Below are 24,051 nucleotides of genomic sequence, written 5' to 3'. Positions count from 1 at the left end.
GGCCCGACAGTCCCCTTATGAAACCACATTTACATTCACTAGACCCAGATTTTTATTTGGATCTACACCAGATTGCACTTATTCATATAAAAATCTGTCCCCTAAATATGTCTGACTTTTTAAATCCAGATCCATGCATTACTCTCTGGGAAATCAACAAACACATCTCACTATGTTAAAGAAAGTGATTCCTGGATCCACCTCCTGATCTGTATCAGCAGCATTTAATGGGTTCTTCCCTGACCCACACCACATCCTTCCACCAAGTTTCATGGTAATCCATTGTGTTGTTTTTGTGTAAACTTCCTCTCAATCCAACAAACAAATGGACAGGGGGGAAAACACAACTGCCTTGGAAGAGGTAATAATATGTATTTGCTATATACAGTATCTGCTATCTACATACTGTGTTTGTTTGTATATTGATGGAGACTCCTCCCAGTCTCTGAACTCCTTTATCTGCGAGCCAGCTGGGAACATGCTAGTCCTCACCAGACACAATGGGCCTTTTTTCACGGAGGACATTTTCATTGTCCTGGTGCTGTCATGGTTTACTGGGACACTTAGACAGAGCAAAGTCATTGTTAGGGCAGTAGCTGGTGCTTTTACTACCATTAAAAGTCGTAATGTCTGCTGTGAAGAAGGTCTGTCATAGTCACAAGAGCTCTCCAAGCTAACTAGCTTGAGCACTATCTGTAAATTCAGCCATCTTCAACTATCAGCTAACAAGCTATTTAGCTCAGTCTCGGATGGGACAGCAAGCCCACACACCACAAAAGAGACAGCCAGGTGTATTTTGTGGAGCATTTCACACTCTTGTGTAATTGAATGGGTTCTTTCTTGAAACTGACAACATCCTCCCACCAAGTTTCATGGTAATCTCTTTCTGCGTCATCCTGCAAACAAACAACCAAAACCAACCAACAAACTCTACTCATATGCTCACATGATCGGAAATAAATGAACCACAATCAGCTTTCAATTTTCAATTTATTATTTCTGGAATAAACTTTTTTACAACCTAAGGCCCATTGCACAGTTTACCATTGGTCTGCTGGAAGTATGTGGAACACACATGTGCTGTTGTAACCTTGATTTCACCAAAACATCTACAACTGCCTTTAGTTTGAAGAACAAAAACGTTAAAGAATTTTCAGTCATGTGAAATGTTTACTGTGACTTTAAATCCTATAGAATAAAAGGACGCCTTTGCACTTGGTTAAAGTTATTTAGACGTGCTGAACAGAGCTGTGGGAATAACAGGTGAAAATAACTCGTCCTCTTCTTCTAAATCATAATTCATGCTTTACCAAACAAAGTAAACATATAACCCTTTGCCTGCAGCCTTCAGGCATAAATAAAACTTGTATATAACTAAACCCTGTGCCTCTCTCGCCCTGAGCAAAAGACGTGAGGGTTCCAGTGATGAATAATAATTGCGAAGCTGATGAGTTAGTGGCTTTTTGAAACTGTTGCAAACAAAGGAAAACAGTATAAAGAAGAGAGACGGCAGAGAATACTGAAAAAGTTCACAGGTCTCTCTCAGCTCCTATTCATCTGACAGAAACCAGGACGTGGTAAACACATTAATCAGTGCATGAAACCGACCATTTCCATCATCTGCATAAAACAACGATTCATACGCAGAACAGTGTCACTAAGAGAGATGTTTGCAACTATTTTTGTCCCCGTCACCCAGTTCACAATCTGAGCTAAAGTGGAAAGAATCCCAGAGAAAAGAAAGGTAAGAGAATAGGAACAGTCCTCTATCTCTCTCTACTCTACAGTATGATAGCGTCTTCTTTAAGTAAAGTGTTTGTACAGTCAAAGGTTAACTATAAAGGACAGGTCATATGTAAATCAGTGTACACTATATACACGCACTTTGAGTTTGGAAGAATAGTGCAGTGATTCCAGGTGGAAGATCAGTGTTGTGGTCTTTGGCTTCATGTTGTTGGGGAGGGGGGTCTATCAGCGTCCTCATCAGCTGTAGAGGAAAACAGAAGGAAAAAAAAGGTTGGATATCTTATCTGTCTATATCAGCTGTTTTAAACATGGGACTGAGTAATCATGGATCATGATGCATTCTTCTCTCGCCTGTTGTTACTTCCTCCTTTGATGCCGGTGGGCTGGTTGTTCTGGATGAGGTTGGACCTGTTGACGCTGGGGATCAGGGGAGCACTCAGCTGGCCTGGTCTGATGGGCTTGGCTGGGTTGGACACAGAGAAGGAAATGTGGGTCACATGCAGAGGAAAGGTTGAAGGTCTTGTCGAAGGTTGTTCACAGTTTGTTTTCGATTTTCACATATTCAGGTTTGTCTAAAGATAAAGATCTGAATTTCGCGAAAGAAATGCTTATATTTGTCTTCTTCCTAAAAGCTAAATGAAAAACTATGACCACTCTCAGAGCTGTGTATTTAGTCAGGAGGAGGTTAATCTAGTTTAGTCTGGAAACAGAGGGACTCAAAGATAAAAGGTTCAGTGTGTAGAATTTAGTGACATCTAGTGGTGGAGTTGCATGTTGCAGCTGAATACCCATCACCTCACCCTCCCCTTCCAAACATGAAACAGAACCTGTGCTAGCCTTCAGTTGTTATGAGGTAAAAAGGTGTTTAGTTTGTGCAGTTTGGGCTACTGTAAAAAAACATGGCGGCCTCCATAGAGAGGACCCGCTCCAAATGTAAATATAAAATATTTCAATATAAAGGGCCCATTAAAGGGTAAATAAAACAACAATTGGTACAATTTAGATAAAACACACTAGTGAAAACATCACTAGGATTATTTTACATTCAATTTATGCCAATAAATCCTTTCACCTAAATCTTACACACTGGACATTTAAGTGGTGAAGGGTCTGGCCATGACCTGTCACAACCTGCTTGACTGTGACAAGACAGTATATAAGTATAATTGCCAACATGTCAAACTATTTAACAAAAAATTGGCTGTAATGTAAGATCTGAAGCTTGTCTGTGGGCTTAGAATAAAATCCACCTTTAACTCTTAAAACTTCTGTCCCAACATTCCAGGTAACCAAGCTAAATTTAGTATATAAAGCCGGCAAACCTTAAATTTTAGAAACACCACATTTATTTGAACTTCAGAGTTTTATTTATCATTATTGACTTACATGCGATTGCTGAACCCATTTTGGGCCTTTTTTTAGTTATGTAAAAAATGTGATGTCTACTGTGTGTGTATGTGTGTCCACCAACCGATCGAGGCTCTCCTGCCCATGTTTTTGGGCTTGACAGTGTCCTTGATGCGCTCCATTTCCTGCTGGTAGTTCTTTCGTTCGCGGGCTGCATTCTCTTTGGCCTCCTTCAGGGCGGTCTCCAGGGGTTTGACCCGCTCAGCGGTGGCTCGCAGGCGCTTCTCCATCTTAGGGATCTCACATCGAAGGTCGGCATTGTCCCGCACCAGCTACAGAGACACAAACAGATGACAGAAGGAGTGAGACCAGAGGATGAACGCACACAAACTTGAGACTCAAAAGCTGGTGAAAGTATTTCTATAGGATGAATTATCTTACCTGCTTGTGAACTTTGGTTAGCTGCTCGAGGTTGTTCTCCAGGAAAGAGATCTTCTGTTTCTGGGCAGTGCTGAGTTCTGCCTCGTCGGAGTCATTGTGAGCATTCTGCCCAAGCACAAAATAATATAATTATCTGCATTTTTAAACTAGAAGAACAGAAAATATTTCATTTCACATGGAATTCGACATGAGATAAAATAAAATGGGCACATTTGTAAGATAAATAAATGTGAGTTGGGTGTTTGGCAGCTGCTAAATGGTCAGATATTAATATTAAAAACCCTAAAGTAAACACTGCCCTCTCTTGATTTATTTATAGCCTACTTGGTTCCTTTGCTATGCAAAGCCATACAAAGCTGGTTACATTACCATTATCACCCTCCAGATAAAACTTGCCAAATAAATCAACACATGCTAAAGATACAAAATTACACTTGTGTGTGTAAAAAACTAAAAAACAGTAAAGAAATGTATACGTTTTTCAGAAGAATGCATTGATTGGAAAGGTTGTTCAAAATCTATAGTTAATCTTGGCAAATATTTGGCATACCTCATATGAAGTGTATCAAGGTTGAGACCATCCTCCCGCTAATGGGATTCCATTTTCTTGAACATATCCCATTTTGTTATGATGGCACTGATTAATTATTCCACATATTTTGGTTTCACCTCCCCTGGCAATTTTCTGGAGTTAAAATATTGCTGAATATTTAATGTTTTTCATCTAAAAGAACATCCGGTGTCTAAAAAGCCTGAGGCCAGAAAGCCCCAATCCAAAGAACCCCCTGAATGTCTAATGTGATGGCAGGTATCAGATTTTGGATGTATCCAGTGCCACAGAATGGAACAGGAACAGGAATCCTCCACCGCTTCCAGGAAAGTCTGCCTTGCCTTTGTTAATCTCGTCGAGCGCCACACCGACGGCCTGGTTCCCTAATTTACAGCTGCTACCTTTGAAGAATCAGATGGCCTACTTATCGCAGCCACGTTCTGTTGTGTTCCCCGGATACATTAAAATTTCATCATGGTGCAAATTAAATGGAGTGCAGTCAGTGCATGAGCAGAATGTGGGGCTGTGTGTCTCATTCCAGGTAAACGCTGTGGTCTCGGCAACCACAGCTCCGGTGATTTTATTAGACCAGATTAAATCTCACACAGAACCAGATCACAGGAGGATGAGTGCAGTGATAATGTGCCGTGGAAACTTTGAGGACATTTTACCTTTTTGACTCTAGTGGACAAGTCTTGGACAAAAAGCCTCCTCAGGTTGTGAAGTGTCTGCAGCTCCCGGGCCTGTGACAGTAAAGACACCCAGCTCAGAGAAAAGAATGAGTTTTGTACACGCAGGTTTTTGATGTACTCTCTTCTGAGATTTCTCCCTCCAACCCAATACAATGGTGGTGAATACAATTCATTCACAGCACTAATAGTGCCATGAGTAAAAGTAAAAGAAATGTCACATCGACAGGTAATTTAAATTAGGAATTTAACCTAATTTCTTAGGTTACTAAAGTTACTTTTTAAAGTTAGTTAGTTCTAAAATTGACTTTTTAATGCGCTAATACAGTATATCAGTAAATGTGATGCTTGTAAGAGCTCCATAGTTTTTAGATGTTATGCATTTTTTTTTTGTATGACCCCAATCCGGAGATAATCAACTGACACAGTTGTTTGTGATGAACTGATCTTATTTATCTCACCAAGGAGGTTATGTTTTCACCTGTTTCTTTGTGTGTCAGCTGAATAATGCTGAAACTGCTACGGATTTCCATTAAACTTGGTGGTAAGATGGGACATGTGCCAAGAAGGAACCAAATACATTTTGGATCGGAATTGTATTAATTACTTTCTTTAACGTTGCACTGATTTCCCAGGGAAATTCAAGGATCTTGATTTATTTTTAAATGTGGCACATTTAGCTGAGGGATGTGTATGTATGTATGTATCTGAAAATCCAGATCTGGCGGACGTAAATGTTATTTCATAAGGGGACTGTTGGGACTTTGCAACACTGGATTATATTGTATGTCAATTGAACACTAAAAAAGTTTTTCGATGTACTGTACCGACTGTTTAAGTAGACTTTACTTTGTCACTTTTTCAGTATGAACACACATTTCAAACCAGTTTAGAAGTGGTGTGTAGTCTGGAAAACTGCTTAAACCCCAAATAGATATGACACACTGAAAAGAGTATACACAATTTTTTTTTGCATTTTACTTACTTGGTTTTGGATCAAGAAGTTGCAATTGAATTTTCAAAATGTCACCACCATCAGTTCACCTCCCTTGCCTCTACCATAAAATCTAAATCTAAGATAAGAATACAGATCTGAATGAGCATGCCAGTAACTGACCACAGTCTCCTCTAGTCCCTTCAGGTCCTGTCTGCCCTGCTCCTGTCTGTCCTGCAACGCCCTGCAGGATGTAACATGCATGTTATTTAATGCATAACAGTATATGCTGTAATTGGAAACAGGCTGTAAAATTGTGAAGGAAAAAGAATAAACGCAGAGCCGTTACGTGAGTTCTAGCAGTTGACGGCTCTTCTCCTGGTCGACACCTTTGAGCTTCTCATGCTCCACTCTCAGCCTCTCCTGCTCCAGCATGATCTTCTGGTTCAGACTGCACAGAGGGCAGCGACACTATCAGTACTGAGCCATTAGTCACATTTAGGGAGCACGCATATTGTGATGTGGTGTCTTACTCCTGCAGCTCTGTGATGACTCGCTCCTTGGTGTCCAGCTCATCTCTCAGACTGCTGATCTGCCTCTGGTGGGTCTCTCTGTGGGACTGGATCTGCTTCTCCACAGCTTCCTGAAGAAAAGCAACCAGACAGCTCGTTTCAATCTCAAATAGATACTTATAAAATACTTTATAGTCATCTTTTTCTTTTGATCTATCCATTAATTTTCCTCTAAGGTCTTGTCACAGGGACAGTTGGTTAAGCAGGTATTCCATACAGCCTCAGCAATGTTTTTTAGCTCCTCCTCTGGGACTCCATGGTGCTCCCAGTGCAGATGGGATATAAAAATCTATCCAGCTAGTTTTGGGTCCATCCCATGTTCCCCTCTAAGTAGGACGTGCCTGGAAAACCTCCAGAGGAAGGTGCCCATGAGGCTTCCTGATCCGATGCCCAAACTGATTCAACTGCCTCCTTTCGATGTAAAAGGAGCAGTGGCTCTGCTCTGGATGTCTGGGTTCATCACCCCATAAGGCAGTGCTCATTCACCCCACAGAGGAAACTCATTTTCGCCGATTCTATCTGCAAACTACCAAATAACTACCCAGAGCTCATGACCACAGATAAGGGGTCGGAACAGGGACAGCTCAGACCTACCTTGACTTCATTAGCAGACTGAACCTCGTTCTCCTTCTCCATGGTGTTGACTTTCTCTGGAAGGAGACAAAAATCTTAAAAACATAGATTTACATTAATTAAATAAATGAAATTACATTTTCACGCAAAACAAACCCCCACAAGCCTTGATAACACGCCATGGCCCTGTACGGGTGATTCTGCGTCAAATACCCATATTGCAAGTAGCTGTACTAGTACCACACTATATATGTTTTCGAAATTAGATGTTAAACAATGCATCACAGGGCCGTGCACAGACACACAGGGGCAGGTGCTTAAGTGAAAAAGGGGTGCCCCTCTCATAATTATTTATAGTAATGGTGTAGTATAATATTAGCAGTAGTCCCAGACACACATGAGGATGTTTAATACTATTATTAATTCACACAAAGAAAATGATCTTACATTCACTATTTCTATATTGATACTATAAATAGTATCTGATAGGGCCGCGGGGTATGCATCACTCCTCTGATGCTTTCCATTTCTCAACAGTGACAAACAGTGTTGATGCTTTTATTGTTATATTATTACCAGGTTGACACCAAAGAGATCAGGTCAGGGAAACATAGCGGTGATGCCACTCTGCAGGGAGCTCGATTCACATGCGTAAACTGTGGTGGCTGTGATGAGTCAAAGAGGGAGGGGCAGGAGCTTGTGCGGTCTTGCGGAATCAGAAGTCAAATGTATTTGTTGGGCGTTACAACATATTTTTAATTGACAATTGATGCCATCATTGGCCATTTAAAAAAATATAAAGATTTAAATTCACATTTTTTTTTCATTTTGTCAGAGGCCAAAGGACTGTTGCTTGAGCAACACCTGGGGTGTATCTGTGCACGTGCCTGATTCCTCATATTATTTTAATATAGCATATGTTTAGCATGTAAAAAAATACAATATTTACTTCTACAATGTAATGAAGTAATACCCAGGTACAGTAATTGTAAATGTGCCGGCTACAGACCACAATGAGTTGTTCTCACCTTGAGCTTTGATCCTGACTATTTCCTCATTGAGAGAGTCCACAGTTTCCTCCAGCTGTCTCTTCTTCTGCTCCACATTCAGGAGGCAGTCTGTCAGGGACTTGATTTTTGCCTCACACTGGACACCAGCAGGGGAAAGAGAGAGATGAGAGAATGTGTGTTTAAAATCATCACAAACTCTGTGTCAGCTCTTTTTACACCCAGAATGAATAGTGTTGGACCTGCAGAGACCCATCATCTTGTTAAGCTGCTGTTTCATTGATAACCAATGGTCTGGCACTTTAGTGAGCTGCCACGTTTGTCTCCATGGTGACAGTATCCATGATGGCAGAGGCAGCAGCGAGCAGCAGTTACCTGGGAGATGCGGAGCTGGCAGGACGTCAGCTCCAGCTCCGTCTCATCCCTCTTCTGGGTGCTCTCGGCCTGGGAGCTCTCCAGCAGTTTCCTGCGCTTCACCATCGTCTTCACCTCGGACTTCATCTTGCTGATGTAGAGACGCACCATAGTGAACTCTTCATCAATGTGGCCACTGCTCTCTTGTTGCTGAAGGGTCAGAAAACACACGTGTTAGGCCCCAGAAGTTCTGCTACGTGTATCTGCTCCATGTGTGTTTTTGTTCAGTGTCACTGCAGGTAAAGGGAACATTTTCTGTCAAATGAATATCTGATGTCTGCCCTGCTTTGCTGAGTACTGTCAGGTATGGCAACAACTTTTAATTAGTCTGAGGATTCTTTCACTTTAATTGATTGAGTCTGTAAACTGTCAGAAAAAGGCTCCACACAGTTTACCAGAGTTCATCAGAATTTATCAGACAACATATACATATATATTTTCGCAGATTATTGCTGAGAAGTGCATAAAGCAATATATATTTCCAGAGATATTGAAGGACTTCCACTCTAATGGCTGGAAAACAGCTCTTATAAAGTATGGATTACATTTGTATTGCAGTTGCATTTATAAAAGATAGACCGTATGTTTTCACAAAAGGTACTTGACCCTTCAAGTGAGGTATGGAATCTAAACTAAACTGGGTTCTCTTGAAAGCCAGAGTAAAACTACAACCTCTACAACCTTAACCTGTTTTCAAACTGCTGCAGAGCACAGTCAGTATACTCAGCTAGATTTGAAATGTGTTTATTATATTCTCTCGTAGATCAGGCTCTGTAGTTATTATATTAGTTAATTGAGAGAAGTTTTATAGACAGAAATTTCAATAAATGTATGTTTGTCATTCAACAAATGAAAACACTGAACCTTCCTTATGAGGCCATTTTCTGCTTTATGAATTGAATATATTTGGGTTTTTGTCTGTTGGTCGCACAAAACAAAGCTCTGGGGAATATCATGAGAGCAATTCTTAAAACTGTACCAATATTTTATAGACTCAGAATTGTCCGTGACACAAAGAGTTACTGAACAAAGCAAATGATTCATCTTAGAGCTGAAACCAAGCAATCAATTAGTCGATCAACAATTAAATCATTGACACCTCTCATTATTTTTGTCTTTAATTTATTAATAATTTTTGTTATTTTAGGCAAAAATGGTAAAACATCACCTGGTCTCAGCTTTTTTAACAAGATATTTAAAGACAATGCTTTGGGCAATGGAGAGATTTAAAGGGGCATTTTATAAAGTAACTGAACAAATGAACTAAATGACTGAATAAATAATGAGATAAATATTTCTGCTCCCCGACATAAAATCCATCCCTGAGTTCAGATCACAAACAAACAGACTTAAGGATGGTAAATGTTTACATGGATCACGGTGGAGACAAAGACAATAAACTGGACTCTAATAGAGGCAGCGGACGATTTAACTACTCTGGCAAATAAGCTGGTATCTGTCAGTGAGATTAATGTGAAACTTTGGTTTAAAACAGGCCACTGAGCCTCTGGCAGAGTATAACAGGACTGTGGGTCGTGGCAAAGACCAGAAACCTTAATGTCGTTGCTTCCCACAGCGATGCCGATCTCAGCCAGGTCTTTGAGTAACGACGACATCATCTCAGTGACCCTCTTCTTCTGGTGGTTGGTCATCTCCTTCAGCTTCTGCAGCTCCGAGTCGATGGAGGTCAGGGAGTTCTGGAGGAGGGTGATAACAGAAACACGCACCTTACAAAGTGACAATACGTGTGATTATCGTTTTTTTCATGGTTTCAGATGAGTTCAAAAGTACCGATTTCTGGTTCAGCTCCTCACTGAGGGCCTCAAACTCGAGTGATTTGTCCTCGACTTCCTGACTCTTCTGGTCATAGTTGAGAGCCAGCTCCTCTAGGGCCTGCAGCACCTCCTTCACCTCCTCCTTAGAGGTTTCGTTCTCCGCCAGCAGCCGGTTTAGCTCCGTCTGCAGGATGTCGTGGTCGCGTCGGGAGGAATTTAAGAGCTGCGGGGGCGGACAAGGAGAGGAGACGATATTCAGTTATGTTTGGTTTAGTGTCTTCGAGTCTAAAATTCATGATAATGGAATCTACTGAATACATTTCTGCACAGCTAAAGAACCTCTTGTGCTCAATCTGCTGCAGGTTGCTCTGCTCGCTAAGGGGGAGTTACAGTGTGACCTCTCCTGCAGGGCGACTAATGGTCTGCTAGGAGCTTTTAGACTGGGCTCATGGCAACAGGAACATCTGCAGAGCCGAGGCACAGTGGGAGCGGTGGGAGGGGAGGGGATGGGACAGGAAGGGGGAAAGGGGGTGTAGTGTCACCTCCTCCTGGTCCAACATCTGCTCCTTCAGCTCCTCCATCAACTGAGACTGCTGGTTAATCTCATCGTCCTGCGGGAAGAGAGGGAGAGAGAAACACAACACTTTGACTCACACTTTTATGCTTTCTCGTCTGGACAACTGCAACGCACTTTATTCAGGATTACCGACATTACAGACAAGCTACTCCTGTTGATAGTTTTAAGAAACAACTCAAGACCTATTTCTGTGATCTTGCTTTTAATTGTTTTGATCCTTTGTTTTAACACCATATGGTCTTTATTTTTCATTTCTTTTTACACCTTTTGCTAGTTTTATGTCTTTGTTTTATTGCTAACGTGTTCTTATTGATTTATCTAATTTCATGTCTTTGATTTTATTGTAAAGCATTTTGAGATGAATTTTATGTATAAAAGGTGCTGTATAAATAATGTGTATTATTACATATTAATATTATTATTCACCCGTTTGTTTTCACTGCAACCCAGATCTTTAACAGTAGAAATCTATGCCACCTGCTGGTCAAAAGAAATACTACAAGTGAGAAGGACCCTATGGAAGGACCCCACACTTGAAGCTTAGAGTGAAAATATGAATTGCATCCTTTATATGTACTGGTGTATTAAAGCACGTAGTCATATTATATCACTTCAGAAAATGGATCCTTGCATTTCATGTAAAATATTCGAATTCATTAATACCATCATTTATTATTGTGATAATGATACTATTTTGGGGTTTTTGTTCAGTCACATTTACTATATCTAGGATGTTTTTGTATTCCAATGCATTGATTGTATGAGCATATTGGACTCGATGTGTTGGGCAGAAACGTTACTCTTACCTGAGAATCAATGACAATGTTCTGTTCTGACCAATCAAACAACACAACAGCCATGAAGACTGCAGTGCAAGCTTTTCGTGCACATACCAGCACGAGCATCGAAGGCTTTCTGTTAGGAAATATTATACAGACACTTTCCAATCAGGTGATCCTTCCCTAACCTTGTCATCCAGCTCTTTGTAGAGTTTGGCCACCTCGGCCTCGCACTTCTCTTTCTCCGGCCCGGAGAGTGTGACCCCGGGCAGGGTGCTGAGGGCGGCGGGTGTGGGTGCTGTCTTATCGTTGTTGAGGGCGGTGTCTATGGCCAGGACCTCTGCTTTGGCCTTCTCTTTATCAAACTGTTCATCAGCTGGCACATTCTCTCCTGCAAAGGGAGACAGCGAGGCGACAGAAAAACAGAGACCATCAGCCCCCTTCCTCTCTGCTCGTCCTCTTGTTATTATTTCAAACTCGTGTGACGGAGGTGTCGATAGAAATACAAATAAAATGTTTAATAGTGCAGCACAGGCATGACCATGCATATTTTTCTAAAGTCAACCACAACACTATTCCTATTACACTGACAATATGCAAACAAAGAGTTCTTTCATAAAGCCTGTCTTTTTCAGTCCTAAGTAAAGACAACAGTGTGGGATTCAGCTCTAACAAATGAGAGATTGATTTTTTTTTTTTGACTGAGTTTGTGTTGTTTCAGCTTTTTCATCTCATCCAGGGGTTTTGGAAATCTTGAGACTGTGGAATCCCCCCTCCGATACTTGATAAAAGATGCCCCTTCGCCCAGCTTTATTTAGTTTCCCTCAGTTTCTCTGGGCCTTTGAAATAGTAATTGCTATTTTCCATCTAATGAGCTCCGCCCACAAGTTGACAGGATTGGTTTCTTAGGTTTGTGACATCACGAGCCCTGGTAGTTTGAGTCAGTTTCTCTCAGACTGGCATTTGTTTACTTCGATGTTAAGGTGTAAATACTGCTATACTGCTTAATAAGAATACTTGAATGCTTATTTCACTGTCTTTTTAATCATATCATCACAAACTTAATTTTCACTGGAGATGGACGTTAACCAAATCACAAATATTAAGGCTATTCTACATGATCTCCTTTTGATAAGTATTAACTAAGTTCAAATATTTTTGCACTTGAGTTCAGTGAGCCGCCCCTAAAACAGTTTAAAGCCCTGTAGGGGAGGCCTGCCTCCAACTGTGAAAACATCTGATCTAATCCAAACCATTATAAACCAAAGTTATGATCATCCGTCTGATTCATTTCATTTAGACTCCTACACTATATTCAATTTAAAAATCTGTATCTCAGGTTCACATGTTCCTGCCTTTGAATGGAACGTTGCACTGCAGGGGAAAAGCTTGACCAAGGACAAAATACGTGCTGCTGTATGAATAAGTCGGCAACATTATCCTCAATTATTCTTAAAATATACATCCAAAATCTCAGTGGTTATATAAAAGGGTGAAGACATAATATGCTATGGCTAAAAATGTGTGTCACACTAATAACAGAGATTACGTTCCTGCACGTGTGTGTTGCAGAGTGCTCGTCCTCACCGTTCCTCCAGCGGTTGAGCTCGTTCTCCAGCCAGTTGACGGTGTTTTTCAGCGTCTTGTTCTTCTCCTTCTCTTTCTCCCACTTGCTCTTCCACTGCTCTGCGGTCAGCTCCACGTTCAGGGTCACTGTGTTCTTTATGGTCTTTGCCCTGGTGAAGGAGAGGTGAGAAAAACACAGCCATCAACCACCCGGCCACATTTATGTTGGTTTCCCTGCAGGGCCAAGTGACAGGCTGAGGTTACACAGTATTTGTTTGTCCTCAGAATGCCATCTTTATCATGGGACACTATAATACTGCCAAAGTTGTAAGTCATTTCTTATTTAGAGGCACTCTGACTAGTACTGAACACTCTGACACTTCAGGAAATATATGCTTTGGCTTTCTTTCTGGAGTTAAATGAGAGGGTCCCATATCTGTGCAGTTAGCTTAGCAGAAAAAGAGGAGAAGCTGGGGCTGGCTAGCCTTTATAAAATCTTAGCGGCCCATCTTCCTGTGTAGAGACTGTGTGACCTATCCCCAGGACTCACTGGTGCAGCGACACAAACATGATCCCTCACTGGCTTCCTATGCATTAACATGTGGAAACCTCTGCAGTGGTGGGCAGGTTGTTTTTTTTGTCCGAGTGCATTATTATTTATAATTTATTATTTCAGGCCTGGTGCTTTACAAACTAATGACTCCAATGATTTCCATGGTTTGACATACAGTGTGTGTGCATGGGTATTTATGTGTGTGTACCTGTACATATATCTTTGTGAGGACGGTTACATTTTGGCAAAGTGAAGACATTTTGGCCGGTCCTCACTTTCTGACCCCATTTTAAAGGGCTGTTTAAGGGTTTAGGGTTTTAGGGTTTATGTTAGGATTAGGCAATTAGTTTTGAGTGTCCTTACTAAGATAGATGTACAAACATGTGTACCTTTGTCCAAACTGCAGTGTAGACTTGGTCTCTGCATCGTTGTAGGAGGAGGGCGAGCAGCAGATGACCATGGTCGTCCGACAGTTCCCTCCTAAAGAGTCCTGCAGGATTCTGGTCATCTTACTGTCTCTATACGGGACATAGGCCTGACAGAAGACGTAGATTGAAATACACAGAGTCCACATTGTGTTTCTGAGATAATTATTGACAATCCAAGTTTAATTTGAGTGACAATGGCTTGTCACAGCATGGCATCATTTCAAAAGCCATAGTTTTTAGATTATACTTCATTGAAACTAAAAAAGATATATGTATATACACATAAGACACTTGGCCCTTAATCATTTTTGATTTCTGGATATGGATTCAAATTTTCAAAATATTTTTTGGAAGATTGACACCAATGATGGCAGCACAGGACCAACCACTCCAAAAACCAACCCCACCCCCAGTCGGTGTTGATTGTCTCACCGAGCCCTCTGCCAGAGCTGAGATGACAATCCCCAGTGAAGACAGAGACTTGTTGATCATCTTGGCTTCATCCAGCACCGTGCCCTCTGCTCCGGTTTTACCCACCTTTGAAACACACAATCACGGGAGAGTTCTCATCATAATGCTCGAACCGGGCAACCACAAAGAGCCACGACTCCCCAAGCAGCCAAGTTATATAGTGAAGGATGATGGGGAGGAGTGAATGAAAGAAGGTAAACTATGAAGGAGTGAGTAAAAGTGTGTGTGTAAGAGAGAAAGAGAGGAGCTCATACTTTTTCACTCCCAGCCAAATCGACGAGGTAGAGTTTTCCGGTCATTTTCTGTTCAGTCTGAGAGTTTTCCTGCTTGATGTTGATGAGGAAGATGCTGTGACTTCGGGAACTGTGCTCATTCATGTCTGAGACACACACACACACACACACACACACACACACACACACACACACACACACACACACACACACACACACACACACACAAACAATTAGTCGAGAATAATTAGGCTCAGTTTATCTTGAGTATAAACCAAGCTTCCAGGATTAGAGAGAAAAACATCTATCAACATGACGTAGTGTGTATTATAAAATATGCCACTTTGAGTTTTTTTTTTTAGTCTTTGGTTGTGTGAGGAGTACAGATATCTCTTTGGCCGATGGGAGTCTGGCTGCAGTCAGGAGACTCCGTGGGATCGAACCCATGAGAGGCTGCAGCACTGAGGGCGCTTAGTGTATGAACTCACTTGTGACAGCCACGTGTCTGCTGTTTTTGCCTTCATCTATGGCGTCCATGACCTCGTCGGGACTGCACACAAAACGCTCAGTACACCCCTGGGGACACACGCACATCACAAGGAATCGCTGTGTTAAACTGCCCAACAGCAGCACGGCCTTACAGAGAGACAGTGTTACGCACTCTATCAGCTGTAATTTTTTCTCGTTGAACAAAACAATGTTACATTCCATTAAACAATCATTTGTGGTGAGAAGACTCAGTTAAGTACAGTGCCCCTTCATCTCATCCTGCAGATCACAGTCGTGCCATTGTTCTCATCTGAGCTGCCTTATGTCATTCATAACTAATGCATTACAACAGGCTGGGACTAACTTGTGACTGTGGCATTATGGAACAGACAATATTTTGCACTTAAAAATAAAACTGCTTAAAATGAAATCTCCACACGTCTCACCTTGACATAGGGCACCCTGTTTTTATCCTCATGCACAGAAAGGTTGATCTTTGATGCTGTGGAGGAAAAGGAAAGTAAAGAATAGGTCGGAATGAACCGTGTTTATTTCAGGATCCCAATGATGAAAGACCACGAGGGAAGATTACATACCGTCCAACAGGTCCTTGATTTTATCAAGATAAACTTCAAAATAGGAAACCTGTGAAGCAAAGGTCCCTAATGAGACTTGACCACTTTATGCGATGTGCTCGCTGTCACTTAAAAGCATCTCAAGTGAAACCTACTTTGATATGAAACTCCAGGTTCTGATCCATGGAATAAATGTAGTTGAAAATGTCATGAACAATTCTGGGAATGACTCCCATCATATCTTGGTCATGGAGTCTTCCCTTTAGGAGACAATTTGTAAAAAAAAAAGAGAGTATAAATAAAACAGTAAAGAATCTCACACACAGTATGTTCTGACAGTGGGGAATTTGACTGTGTTATATCACCTCCATGGTGTGTGTTTTGCCAGAGGAGGTCTGCCCATAGGCAAATATTGTCCCGTTGTATCCATCCAGAACATCTGTGCACACCAAGACAAAGAAATATCTCATTTAGCTCTGAGGACAACATATTTCCAGGGTTAGTTTGTAAGAGGCTACAGGCTCTACTTTAAAGATCAAAGTGTATGAACCAAGTTGTGTGTGCATTTAAAGCATGTTCAAATCCGCTGTTGCTAGTTTAACAGCGGGAAAAAAGTTGCAGCTCCAGTTGCAGGCGTGTGGTTCAAAAGCGTTGTATTTAGTTTCTGAATTATTCATGTGCGCATTCGAGGGTAACATGCAATAAACAAATCAGAGTGCCACTGTCTAGGTGCAAGTGCATATTTAAACGATGTGGTCGTTCGGAGGGAAAGGTTCAAGGTTCACGTCTTTGTTTTTACATCAAATCCGATAGTTTGGGTTTCACGTTGCAATTTAGGGACTAAAAACCATTGTACGACATTTGTATGTCCTGTTGTCATCACCTCCAGGGGCTGCGTCTACCTATACTTGATACTGATTGGTTCGTAGATGGTGTCTGACGTCAGTGCGTTTAAGAGTCTATTTCCCTTTAAATGGAAACAATCAACGAACCATTTCACTTTGCTGTCACTGTCATATTATGGTATGACTATCAGCATCACAAAACTACAGGCCCACCGCTCCTCACCAGTTCAAATGCGCCGAATGAACGTCCTTGTCGTTCACATATCATCAGAGTCAAAGACTTCAAGCAATCCTGTGAGCCGCTAGGACGTTTCTTCTTCTATTGTACTTCCGGCAATTGGTCCGAAAGTCCAAACTATCCTAAACAGGGTTTTCACACTTCAAATGAATTGAACCAGGCTTCAGTGTGATCCGGACTGAGACCACCTCAGTTTGTCTGGACCGTGGTCCGAGGCACCTTTCACACCTGTTATTTTGGTTTGTACTAGACTGAAAAGTCTGAAGGTCTGGACCCCACACGGCCCCTTGGTCTACCGTGTATCCTTACCTTTGACAATCTTCTGAGCCCAAGCATTGTAGAACTGTTCCTGAGATGTGTTGGACTGGAATACACGATCAAAGTAGAACGGTTTACCCTGTGGAGAAGAGGGGGCATCAATAAGCAGCAGTTTACAACATCAACAATTTCCCTATTGCAATGCAACAAAAGGCACACGTTCCACTGATTGTCATCAATTCAATATGTAGGTGGGATACTCTGTTTTTGTTTCCTTGACAGTTGTCAGCACGTGACAGTTCAGTTACACAGATTAATAAAAAATATTCTGACTGCATAATGTATGTAATTGTTCTGTCAGTATGCAATGATGGAAACAATGAGACTTCCTCCATGGCAAGGCAGGTTTATTAGTATAGCACATTTCAACAATAAGGCATTTCAAAGACAATACAAAAAAAGCATTTGCAAAGAAGTTAAATGAGTTAAGTACAGAATAAATAAATACAATGAGAAATAAAACAGTGCAAAAACCACTGTGCAGTGTAAGAAAGGAGTAATTCATTCTTTAAAGAAAAGGGACTGGCTAACAGGAAAGTTTTCAGCATTGATTTAAAAGCACTAAGATTTGCGGCAGACTTGCAGGTGGGAGCTTGTTCCTCAAATGTGAAGCAGAGAAACTGATGCTTCTCCAGGTTTGGTTTTGACTCGGGGCACAGAAAGCAGACGTGCTCCAGACGACCTGAGGGGTCTGGATGGTTCAAAACGTAACAGGAGATCGGAAATATATTTGGGCCCTAAACCTTTCAGTGCTTTATAAACTGACAGCAGGATTTTGAAGTCGATTATTTGACAGACAGAGAGCCAGCGTAAAGGTTTGGGAACTGACCCTCTGAGTTTCATAATAAAAGATGTTAGATTAGAGAGCGTTATGTAATAGATTTGGTGTGAAAGCAGTGATTAACTGTGCTAGTTCAAACAATTCATTTACCGGGATGAAATACGACTCAATAGCAGCTGTACAAGAAACACAGGCCTCATTCGGTGAAAATTAATTATATTGAAAACTGCAAAACTAAATAATAAACCGCTTGAATCAAACACATGTTTCAGCCTTTTAAACTTCACTTTGGTCCCCGATCACATGTTTGAGCAGGATCTCAGCCGCCTGATACTGAAACAACACTGTTCAGGACACACGTCAGCAGAGTTTGCACCTGTTAGTGACGGACTTTCAAACAGAGCAAACACATGACAATCTCAGTGGAAACACACAAGAGTAAAACACTGTATATTTACACATGCATAAAGGTAGAAGAGAACCTTTTCTGCATCCTCACCACAGAATTCTGTCAGAACCTTGCATCAAAATAAGCCAGATTCATTTTTGGAAACAAGTCCTGTTGAAGTTAAAATAGACGTTTTGGGTTGCAATGAACAAAGAGCAGTGCATGTAGGACCGCCCAAGAATCTCACACAACAAGGAGCCTGTTGCAGGGACGGGGGGGATGGAAAGTCACCAAACGAGAACTGAAAGAGTCTAATACAAAAAGCTACCAAAAATTGTTTACTTACTAAGTACAGAGCATAGGGTGCACTGTTCATTTTTGTTATTTTGAAACTGTAAAAGATAGAAATAAAAAACTTTTACTCATTTAGCACCTTTTATCTACTGTCGATAGAGTTGCTACCATTAGCTCAGGAGCTGCAGTCTGCAGGTCACTGTTGGTGTGACACACATTATTCAGTCTGTCTTGGCACTGACCTGAGATATCTCAATTATTACAGCATGTAGGATTATGGGTAATCGCTACAAACAAGCACTCACAGGCTTGTGCATCGAGGTCAGTATCTGTTTATGTGCAATAATATGTAATAATCCATAGTAACTATGTGATAGTAACAGAGATCTGCCCAATATTTATACCGAAGAGAAGAAAAGCTATAGAGAGTTGCCACACCCACCTCTGAGCTCTCTGTCCCTGTGGTTGTGGGTCTGGATGTGATTCAACTTATGTTCTTTTTAATTTCTACTGAATAACAGAATAGTCAAACAGGTGAGTACAGAGTGTAAGTCACTTGACTTTTGGAAACAATAGATTTCAATGTGAATAATTGTGATGCTGAAACAATCTCCATAAAAACTAAGCAAACCTTATAGAAAGCTCTGGAAAAAGCTGTCAGTCAGGCCTCGAGTTAGTTGATTTATGGGGAAACCTAATCAAATGAATACATAATGCTACATAGGCTAAATAAAGTTATCTGTCGAGAGAGAGGTGTTTATATTGGATACACGATCCGCACACATTGGCATATTAATATGGGAAACCCAAAATGTTCTGATTTAACACTTAAAAGTCAATATATGCAAGTTTACCTATCTCTAAAATGTGTTACTTACTCATTCAGATGTGAAATTAACGCTTGTGTAACCCTTTTATTATTTTAATTCAATATTATTTTAGACTAAATGACTAAGAAATTGTGAGAAATAAAATGTAATTGTCATATGTGTATTGTGTTACTTATGAACTCTTATTGATATCATCCTTTGTGGTTAGATAAAGTTGTTTGGAATACGTCTTTAAAATGTATCTTTCTTGCTAGATTTCAGTTTGAGGGAAAACTTGGACATGACAAATGAAAGCGGCTAATACGATATTCTCTGCACAGATGTTCATTAGAAGACGCTCACAGAGTTCCCAGTATTGCTTTTGTTGAAGGTAGAAACATATACAGGACAGCTGATCAAATGGCGTCTCAGATAGGATCTGCACTGACAGAACAGAGCAGCGCTACATCCACATTGCTCCACGTGAAGCAACTGATTATCAGTAGGCCTATGACTTGGAGTCAGTGGCTGCAAACAAAGCAGCTATTCATCCGTTCCATTATCGACGGTCACAAACATCAGGGGTTATAATTTGCCAGGAGTGATATTTTTCATCTAATCTGAAGCTGCAGTCATAATAATTACCAGGAAAAAGGCTTTTGAACACTTTCCATTATGTTCTTTAAATAAACGGACCTGGACCCACAAAAACATCTGAGAGGGAAAATCGGATCATTTCCATCCTCATCAAACCATTTTGACTGAAATAACTTATTCTTGAAGCATAAATCTTATTATTGAAAACTTGTGTTGGGTTTAAGTGTGATTGGGGGGATGTAGTCCTCCTACGTCCCCCCTGGTTAAGAGGGGAGAGAGGGTGTCTCTCCTCTCATCGTCTCCTCTCCTCCCCTCTCTCTCCGCCTTTTATCGCTTCTTTTTCTTTTCTCTTTTTCTCACACTCCTCACTGTCTTTCTCCTCCTTCTCCTCCTTGTTCTCTTTTCTGCCTCTTTCTTCGTCTTCTTTTCCCGTCTTTTTCATCTCACCTCCTCCTTGTCCTTTAATGCATGAGATCCTGGAGACAGAGAGACCATATCTATACCCAATTAAAGGCTACATCTGAAACAAAACAAACTGTTAATCCAACAAGTCAGTATTCCATATTTAAAGTGATCAGTGTCAGTGTTGCATTTGGCTCATTTTATTAAACCACTCCTCCTTTGAGGCTCCTGCATCCTCTCCGAGCTCCTTTCCTGACAGCTCACACCTCGACTGATTGAGTTTTCTTTTCCTCCTCTGCCTCGCTCTGGATGATCCCTCCTTCTCCCTCAGTTTGGGTAAACTCTCTAGCAGAAACCTTCTTTACAGTCACATTGTGGCGATCAGGTCATCTTGAATAAGGATCACCTTCCTGTTAAGTACTCCTGCAGAGTTTTCAGCACAGGAGCCATCGTCCTGTTTCTCAATCCACCGGCTCTCTGAAGCCATCGGAGGCCCTTCTCCACTGCGGTGGTCCTCCTCTGTCCTCTCACCAGATTCCTGATTGAACTTTAGGTGTTTGAATTTCACTGTCTCACTTTGCAGGGAGCAGGGAGTTTCTCGAAGGTAGCCAACCTCTTGCTCCTCTTCTTGTATTTTTCTGTCCATCTCTTCTTGTTTCTGACCACTAGCGCTTGCTGAGGGCCTTCATCAGTTTCTTCCTCCTCTCCCGAACTCTGGTCTTTGCTGCTGCTCCTTCATGACATTTTCATTTCCTTGCTCGCTCCCGCGTGCCTCGCCTCAATGGCTCTCTACAGGGCCAACAGCGTTTCAGCATTAGTACAGTTAGTTTAGGATTATTGTTTGTACAGTACTTTACACGACAATATAACAGGTCTATTCCGTTATGCTGAAACATTAGTGCAATAATTTAGTGAAGTGAGAGTTGTGTTAATAATGAATGAATATTCACAATATTCAGTGTAATTTACCATTAGCATTATCATCCAATTTCCATTAGTTATAAGTTCTCATCTAACCTACATATACTGAACTTGCTGAGCCTCTCAGTGAAACCAAGATAAACACTGATAAGATAAATCAGGCTAACTATAGCTAACACCAACATATCACATGAATGCATATCATGCAATGAGAATAGCTAGCAACCCAATAATAATATTGTGTTTTACAAATCTTTTCTTTTAAACTAACAAAAACAAACAACACATGTATAATTATAGCCTGGCGTGGCTAGGCATAGATCTCCACACTTAACCCTAGTAACCCTAGTTACTTCATCCGTCAAAAGGGTACTAACTGCACTTCACTTAATGGCCACTGGAGTAATTAGCCATTTTCCGGCTAGAATAGTTAGAGCAATGCAAAGCAACTCCACACGTATCCATCTACCTTACTAATGTTACAGAAACACACCGAAACAAAAAGTCTACTTCACTTACTGTGTGTATCCGACACACAATAGCAATAAGCATAATGACGGAAGCAGAAATGAAAACTACTAAAAACAAACCTGACAAATCATTATCATGTAAAAAAGCAAAAGAAATCTTATATCAATCTCATTTTTAGGCCGTTAATGATGTTTTTCAAAATTCACCAACTCTCTATGTTAATATTGAGAAGTTGTGTGAGGAAGATTAGGACGTAGCCTATTCTAGATAAAAGAATGCAGAAAAAGGTTGAGTGTCCTGCTGAGTAACACTTACCTGTTTGCTGGAGAGGCTGCAGCATCGTCCTCGTTGAAGGCTTGCTGAAGATTTGGCTGCAACTATTTTCAGAAGTCGCTGCTCTGTTCCCAGCAAGAGATGTTTCTCTGAAGGAACTAAGTGGTACTACGCAGAGCCCCAAAATGAGAGGGGGCCTTGAAAAGCCTGGATAAACTAGGCTGGATAAAACAGACGTCTTGTACAAGTTTGATTCGTATTCCCCAGTGTTTTTCACATCTCTGTATTAACGCCTGTCTAAGAGCCTATTTTTAGATTTAATGCTTTGATGCGCAAGTTTAGGTGTTGATTCAATTGTAAGTGAGTCGCAGGCTCAACTTTTCAGTCTCCTTTACAATTTGAACAAGGTTGCAATATAGTAACATCATGAAAATATAAAGAATAACAGCTTCAGAGACAGAATCAGGTCTGACAATATAAAGCTGATGTGCTTATATGAGCACGGTGCTGCTGCCAACATCCAGAAGTTTGTGCGTAAAAGCGCAAAAGAAACCCAGGCGAGCATCTTTACGCCCCGCTTAAACAAGCCCGTGGAAAATGTCATGAGCATGAGCTACATCTCAAGGAAGAAGCAGAAGTTTGTCTACAATACAATGTATTGTGGATTAATATTATAGCAAATTAAAAGAACCCAGGAGAAGAACTGACTGTGCCATCACTCGCCACTTTTGTGGCGAGTGATGGCACCAAGTGATTCCTGGTGGTAAGAAAACGTGTTCAATCTTATTCATCTTGGTCATTGTTGTTAAAGTCACATACGTTGAATGATAGTTAGAAAGGTATTGATAATATTCGGTGAGAGTGAGTTACATCAGAAAAGTGGAACAAGTACAGGCCGCTGCGTCCGGTTCATCCTCTGCGGGTGAAGGTGCCACACACTCACCGCGATCTGCACGCAGTCATCCCCCACAAACTTGGGGATGTACTTGTCTCCCCGGGCCACCTCCGAGCTGTTGAGCGGCCTGAAGCGACACACCACCTTGATACTACACTCCGCAGGGTCCGCCATCTCCGCCGCTGAGTGTGGATGGATGCAGCGCTGCGTGCTCCGGCTGCAGTCACACTAAGAGAAGCGGCTGCAGCAGCCACAGGGAGGCCGCGCCCCTCACACACACACACTGACGGAACCTCACATACTGTGGACTGGACACGGCTGCTGGATCCCGTTGGTTCAGTTCACTCAATAAAGAAAACCTCCACAATATTAACACAGATTAAATGAATTGATAAAACCCATTTTTCCCCCCACACAGGGCAACACATGCGATAACAAGCCATAATAATAGATCACCACTACAGACAGTGTATGTTATATTTAAATTACATGTGAAATTACTAAAACCATATTGACAGATGACGCCTTATATTTCCACCTTTACGCTATGCTATGCCATGCCATTCTATGCAAGGCTATGCTATGTGTCATGTTTTTTATATTATATTGTGTTATGCTATGCTATGCTATGCTATGCTATGCTATGCTATGCTATGCTATGTGATAACCACATGCTGTGATCAGCTGTTCCCATTATCAATTTTGTCGGGCACCTGGTTAAGAAAACTTAACAGTGAGTGTTATATGACATGTAGGTTATAGATATAGTAATGTGGTATTAATGTCATCATGTAGACACTGTAAAGTCATATAGTGCATTATTACACAAAGTTATCTCCATTGCATTTACATCGTCAACATTATATCCAATAAATATATGATACATAACCATCAATGTAGCGCACATCTAAGACTTGCAATAGCACATGAACTTTCCGTCATAGCTACTGTTGTTATTTCTGTTGTTGACACGTTTCTTTCGTTTCTTGGATGGATTTGTCAGGACGTCAGATTGGATTAAGAGAGGAACAATGAAATAGTCCGATCTTTATTGATTTTTCTGAACCAACACAACCCATTGTAAATAATAACACAGAAAT

At 41.1% G+C, this 24,051-nt stretch overlaps 1 protein-coding gene across 1 annotated transcript; it reads right to left on the bottom strand.

Annotated features, from left to right (window-relative positions):
- Positions 1 to 971: 971 nt before the first annotated feature.
- On the bottom strand, positions 972 to 23,163 carry LOC118098257 (kinesin-1 heavy chain). The gene is made up of 25 exons (XM_047344600.1): positions 23,000 to 23,163; positions 17,112 to 17,199; positions 16,085 to 16,158; positions 15,875 to 15,979; positions 15,741 to 15,789; positions 15,591 to 15,646; positions 15,144 to 15,231; positions 14,677 to 14,801; positions 14,384 to 14,488; positions 13,913 to 14,058; positions 12,992 to 13,140; positions 11,593 to 11,795; positions 10,591 to 10,659; positions 10,065 to 10,271; positions 9,827 to 9,970; positions 8,235 to 8,423; positions 7,881 to 7,998; positions 6,874 to 6,929; positions 6,241 to 6,350; positions 6,057 to 6,158; positions 5,891 to 5,951; positions 4,756 to 4,827; positions 3,535 to 3,639; positions 3,218 to 3,425; positions 972 to 2,209 (listed from the first exon to the last, which is right to left on the bottom strand). Exons 1-25 carry the CDS (start codon positions 23,123 to 23,125, stop codon positions 2,076 to 2,078), a joined length of 2,889 nt encoding a protein of 962 aa, XP_047200556.1. The 5' UTR covers positions 23,126 to 23,163; the 3' UTR covers positions 972 to 2,075.
- Between the last annotated feature and the right edge of the window lie 888 nt (positions 23,164 to 24,051).

Source organism: Hippoglossus stenolepis, chromosome 19 (genome assembly GCF_022539355.2).
Source record: "Hippoglossus stenolepis isolate QCI-W04-F060 chromosome 19, HSTE1.2, whole genome shotgun sequence".
In the NCBI taxonomy this organism is placed as follows: domain Eukaryota; kingdom Metazoa; phylum Chordata; class Actinopteri; order Pleuronectiformes; family Pleuronectidae; genus Hippoglossus; species Hippoglossus stenolepis.
Note: the sequence above shows the minus strand (reverse complement) of the source record. Positions and strands in the feature narration are given on the sequence as shown.